The sequence below is a fragment of the Podarcis pityusensis genome, assembly GCF_964106645.2.
Source record: "Podarcis pityusensis genome assembly, chromosome: 3".
NCBI lineage: Eukaryota > Metazoa > Chordata > Lepidosauria > Squamata > Lacertidae > Podarcis > Podarcis pityusensis.
Genome location: NC_138026.1, coordinates 49,446,334 through 49,464,326, shown reverse-complemented (window position 1 = coordinate 49,464,326; position 17,993 = coordinate 49,446,334). Strand labels below are relative to the sequence as shown.

At 39.4% G+C, this 17,993-nt stretch overlaps 1 protein-coding gene and 1 long non-coding RNA gene across 5 annotated transcripts in view; one reads left to right on the top strand and one right to left on the bottom strand.

Annotated features, from left to right (window-relative positions):
* The window catches only part of PRDM1 (PR/SET domain 1), an 86,265-nt gene that overhangs the window by 14,657 nt on the left and 53,615 nt on the right, over window positions 1-17,993 (bottom strand). For 2 of the 4 annotated variants that reach the window (XM_080999965.1, XM_080999964.1), the window contains exon 4: window positions 6,624-6,873. In XM_080999965.1, coding sequence (XP_080856091.1) covers window positions 6,624-6,806 — 183 coding nt within the window. In that variant the 5' untranslated portion in view covers window positions 6,807-6,873. Of the gene's footprint in view, window positions 1-6,623; window positions 6,874-8,428; window positions 8,731-17,403; window positions 17,867-17,993 lie in introns of those variants that run through there. The other 2 variants (XM_080999966.1, XM_080999963.1) reach the window with 2 other exon arrangements.
* Window positions 9,930-15,255, top strand: LOC308474031. Its single transcript, XR_013984467.1, has 3 exons — window positions 9,930-10,038; window positions 13,793-13,886; window positions 14,957-15,255. It is a non-coding gene; the product is annotated as an uncharacterized lncRNA (long non-coding RNA).

Sequence of the window (17,993 nt, the reverse complement as noted above, 5' to 3'; positions counted from 1 at the left end):
AACCAGTTGTGCATCTGCACTGAAAACAGAATGAACAGGGACTTTCAAAAACAAGTAGAAACATGCCTAATGACTGTGTTTATTTTTGTCATTCCCGTGCATTTTTCATAGAGAGGTGAAAAAGGCAGATGTTCTTCTTGCTTTCCCCATCTTTCTTGATTTACATTCTGTTAAACTTTCAAGAAAAGTTCACAGCCAGCATACGACGTGTACTTGCAGTTTGAACGTAAGATAGGTCTTTGCTCTTAATGCAGTTAATACACACACATACACACTCTGATATCTTTTAAGTTTAATTCAAAGCATACTGAGGTTTTCAGAACGTCTAGGAATCAGTATTACTTGGAACTTGTCAAATAGAAACAGTTTGGGGATTTTTGTACAGTCATACAAAGCATGCATGCCCCAACAGTATTTTATACTTTGCACTATGCCCTTTGGAAAGATGACTGTGTGATATCCTATTCCCATAGTGTGTGCATATGGAGGAGGGAATGGGCAGCAAATAGGCGAGTTAAGCCTATTGGTGGCAAGGGAAATGAGGACAGAGTAGAATGTTTGCATCTTGCTCAGAACCCTTGCCAATTTGGACCATACTGCCTGAAGGTTGCAAACTCTAAACAGAAACGAAATACACAACCTTCCCAGATTTTTTCCTTTTAAAAAATCCCATCCTATAAAAACTTCTCAGGTGGTAGATTATTGCTTGAAGAAGAAAAGGGAGAACGAGAGAGAGAGAGAGAAAGCTGTGTCACTTTTTGCAATTCACTTCAAGGGCAGTAACCAACAGGTGCCCTTTACAGTTGCATGGTATTCCAGAAGGCAAGGCAATACCATCAGATGTGCTTTCTGAGAGGGAAGAGCAATACAAATGTATCCAGGGCTGGGAAAGTGTGCATCAGAAAGATGCATGAAAAACGTCTTGTCTGCAAAGGCCTATTTTAGTTCAATATTTACTGTAAACAGCACGTACCTCTTTCACAATATGCAGAATATTGTCATAGGTCATTAACCAGTAATTAAGCAGATGTTTTAACAAATACATTTTAGAACAGCTATATCTAAATTGTGGTTTCTAGGGATTTAACAACAGGGAAAAGCTTAAAGTACTAAAACAGGAGATTCTGAATGTTACAGTCCTTCTGTATACACCCAAGATTCTGCCCAAACTGGGGGAAAGACTTTGGCTGGGGTTCACAAGAAAGTTCATATCATGATGAATTGGCCTATTTCATGACCATATTATTGTTATTAGTCATCACAGAGGCCTTAGCTTGTACACAAACACCAGAAAAATACTCCCATTACAAACCAAAAGACAGAAATGGAAGTTAATTAGGCCTTATTGGCTACTCCAGGCATAAACTGACATTTCGCATTTGTCCACAAGGTGTCATTAGGCACACCTGTTTTATAAATGACACTGTACAAACTTAGAACATCAAATATATGACAGACCCTGTAAAAACTATATAGGTGCTCTTATGAATGTTAAAAACCCCTCTTTAGCATCTGTTTTCTTCCAGATTCTCATGTCAATCATAATGGCATATTTTTTCAAGTTCACTACATTGTTACAGTTTAACATTACCTCCAATGATAACAGTTAAGGACATTTTCTTCCCCCCCCTCTAAAGCAAGGGTGAAGAATTAGTCGTCCTCCAGATCCTACTGGACAACAAGTCCCATCATCCTTAACTATTGGCTAGGGCTGATGGAAATTGAAGTCCAACAACATTTAGAGGTTTCCTTATCCTTGCTCTAAAAATACAGCCACGACATCAACACCTGGAAACATGCATACCTCTCCCAATGAAATATTTTTACACTTAAATACTACCCAATTATTCCCTCAGTGCTTAGGAATTACATACCTGAAGTATATAAAGCCAGAGTTCCATAGCACTAAAAGGTGGAGTTAACGTGTCCCCCTGCCTAGTGAGTTTAACATGTTATGTGGCATAACGACACTAACATCATCCTGTGACAGTCAGCTGAAAGCCAACTACGAAGAGGCAGGCAGCTGTTTCTTTACTATCAGAAAGCAACAGGATCTCAAATATTCCAGTTCATACTGGTTTGTAAAAAGATCCCCACTCTGCTTTTACTAGTGCTTCAGGTGTACAAGCTACAGAATTACTTCTTTACTCAAGTGGTGTTTAAAAGGCCCTTTAAAAAGGCCCTTTAAAAAGATGACACATTTTCTGAACTCAGGAAGAAAACAACTGTTGGAACTGACCAGGGTCCTAATGAATTATTGCCGGAGCTACTGTATGCCTTCTATAAACACTTCAGTGTGCAGTTGAAAAGATTCAGTTCTCTCGTTCTTCATCTGTCCTGACAGAAGCCACTTCCAAAGATACTTTATGGGCATCCCTGACCTTTCAGCTATTTCACTACATTTGTCTCTGTCACTAGCCTGTGCCTGACATGATGGGAGCCTCTGGACAAGATATGGTACCCCATAGTTTTCTCTCCAATTCTTTTTTTTTTTTTTAATTTTTAAGGTGAAAGAAATGGGAATATGTCTCCTGAAGAGTTCTTTCTTTCTTAAAAATAGCTTTAGAAATAACTGCCATCAAGAGCAGTATGTATGTAGTTACAGATAGGTAGCCGTGTTGGTCTGCCATAGTCAAAATAAAAAAATCCTTCCAGTAGCACCTTTAAGACCAACTAAGTTAGTTCTTGGTATGAGCTTTCGTGTGCAAGCACACTTCTTCATCTGAAGAAGTGTGCTTGCACACGAAAGCTCATACCAAGAACTAACTTAGTTGGTCTTAAAGGTGCTACTGGAAGTATGTATGTAGTTAAACACACATGCTATTACTATTTCAGTGGGCCCTAATATAATACCGAATCAAACAATACTTAACCAAACAAGTAGGAACTGGATTGACAGCCAGGTGTCGAGAAAGAATGATTTAATTTTAACTCCCTGTTAATTTAACTTCCACTTCCCCAGTATTACCATGATGACTTGTTCACTTAGCATGTTGTTTTGAACAATGAAAACTTTCGTTCTTTTGTTTTTCAGCTATGGTGACTGAAAGAATGATGCAGCTGAAAAGAGGGCCTACATCCTATAATTTATTCTTTTTAGAAGGGTGGAGCGAGAGGAAATGTTTTCTTATTGTTTCCTTTTCACAAATACACATAGCAACAGCATTAGCAGCTATCCTTTTATACATAAAGAAGGCACGTAAGTGATGGATGTCTAGCTCATGGGTCAGCATACTATGTTATATAAAGGTTTAAATACTGACTTTCTTCAAGCCACCTTGATAAATTTTATGTTTATAAAAATCTAACACTGCTTCTCAGCCTAGCCTAATTCATGGGGTTGTTGTGGGGATTAAATGATGAGTGGGAGAACAATGCGCACCAAGGTAAGATGTAAATGCCATGTAATAAATAAAATGTGTTTTATGTGGGCTAACCTTTGAAGACTGCTCATAAAGTGCAGTTAGTACAAAATACGGCAGCTAGGATATACTGGAGCAATGTGTGTGGAACACATCTCACTACTCTTAAAATAGCTGCAGTGGTTTCTGGACCCAATTCAAGGTGCTGGCTTTGACTTTTAAAGCCTTAAATAGTGGGACCTAATATAACTCAAAGGACTGCTTTCTCCCACATTATTCTATCCAGGTATTAACGTCCTCACTGGAAGCTACTCTGTAGGTTCTTCATGATGACCCCTCAATAGAGCTTTCTCTGTCATAGCAGCCTTGGCTTAGAATGTTCTCCCAAATAAGACCTGCTTAGTCCCATCTCTGTTTTATTTTGCAGGCAAGGCAAACACCTATTTACCCAGGCTTTTTAATGTGTATTAGCTCCCCCCCCCCCACTGCCCCCTAGCCTGCTTTCAGTATTTTATCGTTGATCATAGAAATAGTATAAATAAATAAGATTTAGGAGTAGTTACAACACAGATCATATGTCCAACAATTTATCCAATTTCACTTGAATTAAATTATTTAGCTGTGATCAAACAGCCGAATATACCTTACAATGAATGTTCCTATATAGATAAACAAAGCCTCAAAAAATAAGAACTGAAGTCAGTCACTTTAAAATGATACCACTACATAATCTCCAAGTAATTGACAAGCCGTCATGGAAAGGTTAGTAAAAAAATACAATCCAAGCACATGCATGTGCACATACACAACACAGGTGTATCTCGGAACATTACTCTAACTACAGATGTTAATGACAGCATTAATATTTCATAAGCATGTTTTTCTCCATTAAATCAGCTCATTACTTACATAATTACATGAGGTGATATTTGAGTAATCTCTCAAAAATATTATGACAGAGAATGTTTATTTGTGCAAATTGAGCCTACCAAAATCTACCAAAAGCTTTGTTTAGCCCATGCCCGTATAAAAGATGCTGTTCTCCAACCATTTCTTTGTAAATGAGGAGTAAGTATTAGATTTATTGAGTTATATTGGCATTATTCTTGAAAGCAGAGCAGGTATCTCTTATTTTGTTTTCCATTAATGAATCAGCTGAAATCCAGACCAGTAAACAGATTATTGGATTTTGATCTGGGGCTAGCCACAAGATTGGGCAACTCACCATCTCTTGATCTTAGCCCCCCCACCCCACCCTGCCGATCAAATGACAATTATGAGAATGTGAAAAGGAACATGGTAAAGGCCCCAAACATAGTTAAATCTGTGGCAGCACATAATGAAGAAAGTTACAGATATCTCAATTCTAAAGGGAGTGTGAGGGGCATGGAATCAAGGAAGAATAAGTATTTCCTTCTGCTAACTTTTCACTTGACAAAGGAGACTATAATGAAATCAAATGAGGATACTGGCTATCCAGATTCCTTAGAAGAATCCAGATAAGTAGTTAATTATGAGAAACAACCACAAACATTTCAAGAACTTAAAGTACTGTTCAAAACAGCCTCGGCAGTAGTTCCAGACCTGTGTGTAGTAAGACAGATGTAACCCAGTATGCTCAGAGTTCAGCGTATATAAAAGAGTAAATGGGAGCTGGACTTCCTATTCCCTACAGCAAACCACGAGAGCCCAAAAAGCTCTACTGAGGATTAGGAGCCTCTGCTGAATGGATTACGGGGGAAGGGGGATCCCCCCCAAAATCATGCCATGGTACCTTCCATAAGTGGAACTCCCACAGGTGGAAGGTGCTTCTGCCTCATTTTGGGGGACCCCCCTTCTCCCACAGTCCATCCCACTCAGCAGAGGCTTAGACCTCTTGGTGAAGCATGTTTGGGGGCAGGGGGGTGGGTTGCAACGGCAAGCAGGAATGTCAGCTAGCTCTGTGCTTAACTCTGGATCCAATCCATTATTTACACATATTCATGTTTGCCAATACAAAGCCAGCAATTTTAAAAAAGTTTTTTCAGCCAGCTTGTGATGTGGCAAAGAAGATCAAACCAAGCAAGCAAGGCCACCCTAGCACAGAAAAATGATGTTAGCTGCTTCCTACAAATTAGCTGATGTTCAGGCTGATCAATTAAGTGCCATTTGTCAACAGTTTCACAGTATCCCCACCTAAGTCATGTGCATGGTATATACTAGGTACATTTTAAAGCTTCTAATTCTGTTTCTCATAGCTAATCATTTAATTGGGCTATATGGGAGTGTGAAATAATGTAAGTCCATAGAGATAACTAGCCTATTACAAGTTTCCTGGTCATTCCCCAAAACTGTGACATCCGGATCCAGTTTATATCAGTTGAAGTTCTGGTCCCCTTTCTACATGCAAGCCTTTCTATGCTGTTTGTTGTAGGAGGATACATTTAATAACTAGAAAGGAATGAATTTACACCCTCCCTTAGCTCCGTGGTCAGTTTATTTAGCCACAGTAGCAGCACAGGTTATAGCTGTTCCACCACAAGTTGCAGGACAGGGACAAAAATGATGGGCCGTCCCTACCATTATTAACTAGCTGAACTTCACGCCTAGCTATAATAGCTACTCTATATGAAGGAATAAACAGGCAACCAATTGCTCATCTGGGATAATTTTTTCCAGCCCTTCTGAAACAACAACAAAGAATGTACCCACTCCAGAGACATGGAATGAAATATACCTGTGCGTCCAGCTACAAATAAAGGTGCACTGCCCTAGATAAACAAGTCACATAAATACAGGCTACTTATTTAATGACCTGGCCTTAACATCATCCTTTCTTCTTGGAACCCTATAAAGAACTGATACAATAAGCCTATTAAAAAAAACACCTTTGTCTAATAATTCAAGGAAAAGCAACCCATTTCAATGCAACCATAGTATTTCACTACCTGATCCAGGAGTAGAGAATATTGTTCTCTCCTACAGATAGGTATGCTTAGAACCCGAATCTACAATACAATCTTTAGAAATTTCCATTCCTAAATTAAGTAACATTCTTGTCTATTTAGCAACGCAGACATAAGTCGATTTATGCCAGTTTGGAGATGTTTGTGCTTTCCTGTGCAGAAGGTATTTTCTCCAGGTGCATTTCTAGGGATGAACCTCGGAAAGCCGTGGCACCCAAACATTAAAGAATGTGGAAATCAAGAAGACAAACGCACTTCCAAGAACAATGTGATCTGGCTACGTGGTTTGAATCATCCTTTGCAAACATGTTCTTACCTCTTTGCCATGTCCTGCATATTTGAAAATCAAGTTCCTTGGCAAGGAAGACTCAGCCTGGGTTACATTGCAGCCTTCTGTGCTGGGCTCCGTGGGGTGATCATTTACAATGTAGGTACACTTGTCTTCAAATTCAGCCTCTGTCCATAGAGTCATGTCAGCATCCTTCATGTCCATTTTCATTATCAACTCTGGTCCTTTTCTTCGCTGCTCTGGGATTCACAATATACGAGCTACACAGTGTGGCAGCCTGGAAAAGAAAAGAAAATTTACTTCCCATTCCTTTCTCAGCACCTCTAGCATTGTGACCTAAATGCTGTCTATTGGCAAATAGATGGCATTAGTGGGATAGCTGAGGACTGACACCATATACCCTATACCCTATAAATTGAGCTGCCTTCTTTGAAGGAATGCTTTCAAGAGCTGGGGCTGGTAAAAATAACAAAGTCACAAAAAGTAATAGGAAAAGCATGTCTGAGAACAGCACCTGTGCACACCTCTTTAGAACCTTCCCTCAGTATCTGAACAGTAGGGGTGGGGGGATGAATCTGCAGATTCAAGGCTTTGTGTGCAAAAGAGCCTGTGGAAAAGCTGCCTTGGAAAAGTGTCATAAACAAGGAAAGGAAAAGGAAGGAACTGCTGTCTGCGTCTGAATGGGCTAAAAATGGAAAGTGCACGTTGGACGAGCGGAACACAGGCTTGCCTTTTCCAAATGGGGAAGGCTGAACTTTCCCACCGGCTTCTAACACACAAACAACTTTCAAAAACAACGCTCCCCTCCCCTCTATTGACATCCTCTTATCCTCTGACACACAGACAGCTGAGGGAGACTGTATCCTACCAACATCAGTCTGAAAACAGCCAGTCTGAAATAACTAGAAATATCCACTTGGATCAGAAAGAGACAAAAATACAGTAGTATTGTTTTCTGTGCCTTCCAACAGAATTAAATACAAAGTGCAAAATCTACCATCAATACAGGGATTGAACTGCATTAGATATGCTGTATGGCATTGGCTCACTGTTTTAAACCTCAGCCATGTACTCTCTTTCCACAGGCAAGCCTCCCCTCTGCTTCAGTTTCCCATCTACAATATCAGGAAAATATTTTTTTTAGGGCTCCTATAATTGTTAGCACATACTATTTGTGTTCTACTCTCATTCAGAAAAGAACATATTTTAAAAGAAGCGGAGTAATAGTATTCTGTGGAAAAACTAAATATCTGAAGAACACACTTACAGAATTAAGTTTTACTTACCCATTAAAAAGATAATGTTAACATATCATTTTGTTTCCCCAGGTATAAAGTTACTGGATTAAACTACAGCATTTTCCAAAACAAAGGCTTTAGGCTCCAGCATTGTACTGCTAATCCTACCAGAGATTTTCATTTGTATCTGAGTAAAGCAGGGTCATATTTCCAACTCAAAGAAGTGTTTTTCAGAAGATGAAGTGTTTGGAAGAACAAAGTTATCAACTTAATTCCACACTTCCTCACAGCATTGAGCAGATTTAATAGTTCTTCATACGGTGCTTTCAGTGGGCTTGATGAGATCAAACCCTAGTACAATCTGAACAATACCTTTACCACTTTGTAGGCTATGACAAGAGAACTAATACTGAAACTCAGTGAACCGGCAGTTGCCACTAACAGTGAAAGAATTAATCATCATAAAAACAAAGGTCTCTCGAACTTAAAGAGAAAGTCTCCAAGGAGAACCTTAACAGGTTTGCCGTCTCCATTCAAAAGAGTGCTAAAATCATCTCCCTACTCCCGGACAGGAGTAGGAAGAAAATTTCTTACCAAGGTACAGTCCACAAATAATTCCAGCTGGCAGCCCGACGTTTCAGGTAAGTCTCACACATATCTACAGAGTAAACATTACTTCTTCCACTGGCCGGGTTCAAGTAATACCAATAGAGCTAGCTTCTTTTGCTTCTGCTTCTGCTTCTGGCTCTGTCTTTACTGTCAGACAGGTGCTGCTGCACTTACTGCTTCAACTTCTTTGAAACACTGGAGGGCTGAATGTTACGATACTTTCAGTCTGTGTTAACCAAACAGACTCTTCCTTTCTCCTCCCTGTTTCAGGTTTCCTATTAGCCACTCATCTGATTTACTCACAGTCACGGCTGCCAAGAGCAGGGGGTGGGGCTATACCTGTAACTCACACAGGTATATCCAATGAAACTCTGATCCAGTCAGAAGGAATTTTTCCTTTCAGCAGATCACACCAATACAGTTTTTCCTGTTAACACGTATGTCTGCTAACATTCTGCTGGCATCCAGCTTAACTCACATGCAAAAGGACAAACATTTGGTGGTGTAACACTAGAAACTATTACCTAGTGCTTAAGTCTGTTTATTTTAACTGGGCATTTTTCGAACAAACATGCTTACAATTTCCAAAAAAAGTATTTATAATAATATTTTTCTCCAGGTTGCATATTTTCTTACAATTCTGAGTAGTTTTATATTTTACAAGGTAATCTTACACATGTCTGCTGAAAAGTAAGCCCCACTGAGTCCAACAGGACTTGCTCCAAGGTAAGTGAATGTAAGATTTCAGCCTTAACTTTGCACTATTTTAAAAGTGCATCATTTCAAAGTGGAAACTAAGCCTGTCCTTGCTTTAAGAGAGAATGGGTCATATGCTAACAGAAAGAAAAGTTCCATCAGTGATGCTTTCATTAGACACAATCACTTAAAGAGCATGTTGCTGATCAAAGAAGTATTGGTGTGAATATAATTAAGAGGAACATGTGCTGTTTCTTTTTCCTCCTCTCCCTGTTAGTGAATTGCCTTGAAGGAAGGACATCCTGTGATGATGGCATACAGTGTCCTGTTTGTTTATTATTAAGCGCACAGACCTTGCATTCCTATTTCTCATTACCAAACAAACCAGATGCCTAACTTCCTTCAGTGGTCCTTGTCCTTCATTGAGGAATCCTTCAGCTCACAACAGTTATGATGATGCATAGTTCCAATTATAGTCACTCACAATATTACAAACATCACCCAGTCAGTTCACCAAAGGACAAGTCTCCTACTTTTCCTTTTTACATCACATCAGCAGACATGTTTTTTATTATTATTATCATGCCTTTCCTCTTACGTGGGCAGAAACTTGTTTGGACTTGCTATAAAAATGCAAAACACAACTACCTGTCTATATGGAAATCTGCATTGTTCGAAGAAATGTCCATTCTGTCTGATGCATACACCGTACCATCACCCTCCTGAAGTTCTTACAGAAGAAGGTGAAAGGGATTATATGTCATTCTAGGTGACGCAGTACTGAGAATAGTACATATCTGTGTAAAGACCTTTGGCATCTTCTAATAGAGAAGTACTCATACCGTTGGACATAAGTAGGACAACAGCGCCAAACAAGTGTCCTGGCTTAACTGTTACTGGTACGTAATTCCACAAGAAAGGTGGTAAGGGCATCACGCTGATGGGTATAAAGGTAATTGGATATGCAGTAGGAAGAAACATTTGTTTAAAGTAAAGAAATCTGGCCACCTTGACTTGGGTAATTAACTGATGCTGAGATAGAATCAGAGGACTATTAACAACAATAGAGGCTACTTAAAAACATACTCAGCATTGACATAGTAAGTCTGTGGCCTATAGAGATATGGTAACCCACACACCAACACATTCCTGTAGCTACTCAGAAATACATTGATTTGGGGAGGGATCTTTATAACCTCAGCTTTATCACATGGCTGGAAGTTACAGAAGGCTAGCTCTCCAAATCAGGAGTATAAATTAAAATGACCATCCCATTCAGGGTGGCCAGAGATCAGTTTCTGTCTATTGCTTCCATAACATCTGTGGGAACAAATCATGTGACTGACATGGTTTCTTCCCACCATGTCACTGTCCTACAGTGATGGGCAACCTCAGATATCCATGGCAACTGACATGACAGCTTCCTATAAACGTTGCTGCTAATAAGCAACAGAACTTGTCCTACAGAAGCAGTGAACATGCAACTCATGTAACATGAAGTGGCCTGAGTCACTTCACATGGAGTGGAAAAACAATGTAGTCATACTGAAGCTGTCTACCCCACCCACTATACCAAGATATAAGTCTCACTTTGACATGGATATGTCTCAGAGCTTTCTAGGTCCCTGGTAATTTAAAAATAAAAAGCAGAAATTACAAAAACAAAATTATTAACAAACAACTTTTCAACGCAGGCTTTTTCTTGCCTATCACTAAAAAAGAATGGTGATTCTTTTTGCCTATCATGAAATAGCTATTTTGCTTTTCATTTGATTGAAACAATGACGGTGGGCGTTGGAAGGCTAAACTCTGTTTGCCCACCATTGATAGTGTGGGCACTGATGATATTCAGCAGAGTACAAAAGCGAGCTGCCGGCACAGCATTAATTACCATTATAGAGCACAGTTGCAGTTACTGCTCCTGTGCACATACCTGCGTTACACTAGGACTAAGGACACTTAGGATCCAATCTCTGTTCAGCCATTCAATATATGCTAGACTAAGCTACCACAGCAGTTAAAATGCGGGTGGGAGAAAACCATGTATGCTAGTTAAAAAATTTTGAGGAAATTTTATATAAAAGGTGGAGCTCATATGTGATGCCACAATGAAAACTGAGACACACCACTTTCCCCTGCCCCTTTTGCCTTGTGATTACATTGTCATCAGTGTACAGTGGTACCTCAGGTTAAGAACTTAATTCATTCCAGAGGTCCGTTCTTAACCTTAAATGGTTCTTAACCTGAGGCGTGCTTTCGCTAATGGGGCCTCTTGCTTCCGCTGCGCCACTGGCGAGCAATTTCCGTTCTTATCCTGGGGCAAAGTTCTTAACCTGGAGCAACCACTTCCTGGTTAGCAGAGTCTGTAACCCTCAGCGTCTGTAACCCGAGGTACCACTGTATCATGGAGAGTTGCAAGAACTGCATAACACTAACTGACTGTTCAGAAGGAATTGAAGTTTTTTAGTGACATTCCCCCCCCCCCCCCAAGGCTTCATATGTAGGTCTTTCTTAGTAAAAGTATTGGATCAGAATATCAGTATCTCCAGCAAAACAAAGTGAAGATGAACACATAACATAGCAAACATATCAGATTAAAGGTGGCAAATAGGACATAGCTTCTGTCCCTTATGTATGTACACAGCCAATGATTTCATGACTTGTGTGCGCGCACAAATGTGTGCTTGTACCTATATTTATCAAGGTGTGAGTGACTTGACTGGCAGTTTTTTTGTTTTTGCATAGGATTCTCTCATAGCAGTAGGTGCTGTCATCTAGAAATTGCAGTCTCAGTGTTGTTCATTTCAGAAAAAGGACTTTTTAATCATTTTCATTTTCCCCTCTTTGCTCACAGAAAACCTCAACTACCTTATTAGTCAGCATTTCTGAGACAGGTCTCTCTCTCTCTCTCTCTCTCTCTCTCTCTCTCTCTCTCTGTATGTGTGCAATAGCTTGCAGTCCAGCAGCAAATCATGAATGGCTCCAACAGGCGCTGATGTCAGAAACTCTTTCTCTTCACCCCCACCCCACTTCCTTTGATGGTATCAGCCACTCTAGCTCCACAGTAAACTGATGCTACTCAAGCTTCAGCTGCAGCTGCTGTTTTCTTCAACATTTTCTTTATGCCTATGCATATACATCATTTAAAAGGGGGGGGGGGGTAGCAGGACCAAGAGTGCAATGCACCTGGAAAATGGCTGGAGAAACTTTCTTTAGGGGCCTTAAAGTGCCCCAAAGATTAAAACACAGCTATTTTCACATCCTCCCCCTTCTTACACAAAGAAGGTCAGGGACAGAATGACCACATCAACAGAAGCAACAAATCCCTTCATTTTCCTCCTCCTCCATATTGGCATTGTTATGGCTGTAAACATTAGGGAGGCAACCAGATCATGATCCTAAAAATGAGCATAAAGGCACTGATGCATGCCTTTTACAATGTGACGTGCTTAAAAAACAAATCCTAATGCACTCTCCTCCAATTTATTATTGCATTTATATCCCGTTTTTTGTTCCAAGGACTATAAGGTGGTGTACATGGTTCGTTTCCTTGCATGAGGAAAATTAATCTGGTCACTTCAGGCCCCACCAAATTTGGCAACAACAAATGTTCTGCACACTTCAAATGCCAGCTTGAGAGCAATAGTATTCCAAGACGCTTTCTTGAGAAAGCAGCTTTTTAGATGAAGAATAAGAGTGCATTCCAAATTTACCTAAGGTTTGTTATTAGTATTATACAGTGTCAACACCCACCTCATTTTTGAAAGAAAAAAAATGTGCATGGTGCTACGTTATTTATCTTATTCCTTGCCATATGTTGAAGTCAGAGGCTGCCATCTGGATGTGGAAGATGTCACTGAATTGCTTTTTTACACCTTGTGCTAAAGGGTTGCATGAGAAAAATCAAATCATGCAGGATGACCAGCGGGGTTGTGGGGCCCTCTGGAGCTGGTTTGGGGTGTGAGGGGGAAGAGTAAGAGGGCAAGTCCACTTATGCAACAATAGATGTTGCCTGCAGCGTGCAAGCATTTGTGGGACAATGCTACTGGCTATTTTCTTTCCACCCATGGAAAGATACTAAATGTCCCAGAGGTAGCAATCCAGGGGGAGAGCTAGCTTTATTATAATATATACGATCCTTCTTCTGCCTCATTGTGAGTCTAAATGAATGTGCAAAGCATTGTAACTTGTTCTGGAATACCCAGTACTAGCTAAATTCCACTTAGTTTAACATTCATTCCCTTCTTAAAGGGATTCTAAAAACAAGATAACTCTAACATAAAATGCTTAGGTTTACCAGTTAGCTCTGAATAAATACAGGTAAAGTTTTGTATCTCCTTTCTCAATCTTGCCCACTGGATGAACAAGCAGATGTGGCATTAGGGATCCTAATGTAATGACTATATAATCAGTCATTAATCATACCAATGTACATACACTTCTTAATATTTCTTTATAGCTTCTTCTATCAAATATTCTCGCCCCTTTACAGATAGAGAATCAAAGTTAATATATGGCAGCTTTTCCAAAGCCACCTGCAAAGTACATGCATTAGCAGTAATTTGAACTCAGGACACATTTCTATCCATTGAATTGACTTAATTAATTGAAGATGTTCTGAAGATTTATACTGTACATTTTGTTTTAAAACAGGGTTGGCAACAAAGGAAGAGAACAGGCACAAAGACTTCTTAGAACTAAAAGTGTGATCAATGGTTGAAGAGGTGTGGCTGCATTACATTTAGTGGTGAGTAATAAGTGGTAACCTTAAGGAGTTTTGCAATTGCTATTTGTTTTTAAGTAAGTGCATGTCTTAGTGTCTCTTGAAATAACATTATACAATGTCCTAGCTGAAATGCACTTATGAACATCACTTACTCCTAAAAACCAACCCTTAAGCAGAATGAAACAACAAAACATACTCTATAGAAACCAATTGCCTTAATTCCTAAAGGGACTCCATTACCATTGATCACATTTTCTTACTCTAAGAAAGTTATCCCTTTTCCTCATTCTCTGGAGAGGTGGTTTTCACTTCCTACCTATCTGACAATAGTGGTTGCACCCTTTCAATCCAGTCAAACTGGCATGTATCAAAACAAAAAATTCATCTGTTCTCATTAAATAGCTGACACCTTATCCTTCTTTCCAAATGTTGTAAATGTTTGCTTTGCAAAATCCAGGAAAGCTTTTAAAACAAAGAGAACTGAGAGCCCTCCTTCCCTCCCACTCCCCCTTTATAATGATGCATCTCTGCTTATCTGCTCGATTATCAACAGGCTATTGTTTTCCCACTGGGGCTCATTGAGTAAGGTTGACCTAAGGAAGGTTAATGTTCAAATAGGTGTTTCTCAGTTCCAGCAAAAGAATACAGGTTGCTGACAGAAAGGCATCACAAGGGTCTTCATCCTGACTTCCTTAAGCAGACAACATGTCAAGGAAGTGGTGTGTGTGTGTATATATATATATGTGTGTGTGTTGGAGACTACCTAAAGGCTGGGCCTGTTTTTGTTTTTTATTTTTACTTCTTTTGCATCTCCCAAAACAACAACTTTTAAAGAAAGACACTGTCCCCTAGAAGAGATAATCCCACAATGGAGAGTCCATTAGAGGTATTAAGGCACTGGCAGCAGCCTGATCTACAAGAGCAGCTCTGTCCTGACAATAGACAATTAAAGCTGATAAATCTGAACTACTTGTTGCTGTTCTAATTCCTTGTAATTGTGTGCTGCTTGTCCCTGCCTCCTGCACACAGGGATGAAGCATGCTTCTTTAATCTCCAGAGTACCTGACCTAGTTCCTATGTGGTCTTTTCAGGACCTGTTTTCTTCCCATCTGGACCTCTCTCCACCCCTTCCCGCCTCCTCCAAAAGCACAGAGGAGTGTTAGCAGAGAGGAAAGAGAAAACATCAGAACTCAGCACCAGGATAATATTTCTGTAACGCCAAACAATATTCTAATCTGCAAACAGCAGCCAGTTGTTTGGCAAAATTGTGACTAAACTGTACTTTAAAAAAAGCTCAAGACTAGTGGAGCACATGCACAATGACAAGCCAAATTGTCTGACCAATACTGGCTGCCAAACTTGCACGTTACACTTGTGTGTGTGTGTGTGTGTGTGTTTTCATACACCACCCACACACTTTGAGATTTTACTTCTATCCATTCACTGATATGTGTGTGTTCAGCTAGACTATATAGGGTTTTTTTAGTGCATTATTCTTCCGATAAGCTATATACATAAGAATACTGTTATGCTAACAAACACTGCAGTTCTAACCATACCTACTCAGAAGAAAGACGTGCTGAATTTAAATGGGGTTTACTCCCAGTAAGTGGAGCTAGGAGTGCTGCCTTTCAGCAAATTGAATCCTAGGCTTTCCATATAGTTCTCACAAGACAGGTAATTATTTATGTTTGTTAGTGTGCATAATAGCAGAGGAAACTTTGTATATCTGCATCTACTAGATTCAAAACAGCATAATTAATTCCCTTGCAGAGCTCACTTAATAATTTCAGGGTGCCTGGATTTGGCAGCACAGGAATAAAAATATATGGTTGTAGGAATGCCTACTGGTCTTAAAAAATTCTATGCATTTATTTATATCTGAACATACTTTGGAGAATAATCTTGGAACTAATGCCTATTTCCGAGTTAGCAGCATTCTACCCTCTTATTTCTTAAGTGCCTCTTCCCCTACCTTCTTATGCTAGCAGAGCTGACAGAAGAGACTTTTATTTTATTTCCCCATGCAGCATGGCTTAATGTTTTGCGACAGCTTGTTGTTGGATTTTTTGGACTGGAGTCCTAATTGTCACAGGCTTCTCAAAACATTTCATTTACAGTTTTACCAGGAATACTTTCATGTGCAGAGAGTGGAGAGTTCCACTGTGCTGCCCCCAGTCAAGCTGTCAGTAATGCCGTTCGCTGGCTTCTTTCAGTTGTCCAAGTCAGACGGATTACTAATGTCCATTTGTTTTAAATAATGTTTTAAAAATAAGTCACTAGTCTCTCTCTATTTTAATAGAAGCTTACTAATAAAAGAAAAATAAGAAACCTACTTATGTTTACCATTTCACTTGCATCCTAGTCTAGCTCCCCACCACCACACTTCTGTACTAGAAACAACAATACTTTTAAACAAAGAAATTATGGAGACTATAGATAAGGTTACTAGAAATGACAGCCCAGCCTATATTTCAACATATGAAGCTTTAGTTAACTAAACAAATGAAGAAGTGCTTTCGAATAATAATAAAAAAGGGGGAGGGGGGAGGAACAGCTTGTAATAGAAAATGTCCTGGATCTTTTGTTTCCATTTAGGATAACAACTGGGCTTTGCAAAGAAAAGACAACAGGCAGTTCATACTAAATTGGACCTGCCAACTGCTAGTTAGAATATTGCAAATAATTTACTTTCCATGATAAAAGCAAAAGCAAGCAGTACCCAGCAGGGGCCCAGCTGATAAAACTGTGTCAAACTCAAACCATTTGTCAACCGGGAAGGAAAAGAACAGAGCTGAAAGATGGACTCAGGAAACAGATTTATCTGGCGCAACACATTAACTAGTATAAATACCATGGGAGGAGGGAGAAAGTAAACACATTTATTCAGTATCTCCAGCTAGCCAGAAGAAGAATCACTCACGTAACTCACTGCCCGTGCCACCCAAACACTCATTTGTCACAGAACAGTAGCATTTTTCTTTTGTGTACAACGGGAGTGTTGTTTAATGCACAGCACTGAAAGGTTTTAGTAGCATACACACAAAAAAAGTGTGGTTAAATAAGGCAAGATGCAAATTCCTACCATTTTAATCTCAAAGCAATAAAACTTCAGGTCATAAACACATGAGGTAACACCTACTAAAACTTCCATCTATGTTTTGCACTTCTGTTTACTGAAGTAAACTGATGTTATAGGAGGGATACCAAAAAAGAGGAATGCAATACAGTGCTATAAATGCTATGAACTAGGACTGTACCCAAACAAAACAGAAAACTTTTTTTAAAATGCTGGCCCTTTTCTTTGCAAAGACATTCGTTTTGAACAGTTGCATATAATTTCCATTATGAAATAGTGTTATGAAAACAGACAAACGCACGTTGCCAAAGCTAACTGGAGTGCATACACAAGAGGTTTTCTTTAAAACTAAAGTAAAAAACAACAACAACATAGCAAAAGGTATACTGTAAGACAATTAAAACCACAGTCATTTAATACATAAATATTAATCTAATGCAGTATATTCTTTAGCAGTACCTTTGAACAGCCATGTAGGACAGGTTTCCAATCTTCGTTCATGCATCCCAGGGTTTTAGTCCATATATTTGTCTTCTGTCACTCACTCATTCACTCACTCATTCACACACCACGCACACGCATGCACACATTAACACGCAGGACACATGCTCTCTACCTCTCACACTGAGACACTCCTCTAACCCTGTCTGGAGCCGAGCCTTGGATTTTAGAATTTCCTCCTGTGAGAAGATTTCCCCCCACCCCTTTCCTTCTACTCCACCCCATTCAGTAATTAGGCTTAACAAGAGCAATTAACAAAATAAACTCTTCTTAGGCTGGTGGTCTGATAATTCTGATTACCAAGACCTTTGGGAAATAATCAAAAATATTTAAACAGATACTTTCACAGGGGCTTTAAAAACCCACCTTTTCTGCCACAGCTTATTGCAATTATTTGCAGTTTGGTTGGAGACTGGCTAGCGTGATCTCATTCTAGTGGCTTCAATATGTTATATTTTACTGAATTTTACTGAAAAGTTGCAATAGTTTAATAACATCAGATAATTTAATAATGCAAAATAAATAATGTGTTGAGATGATCAAAATGC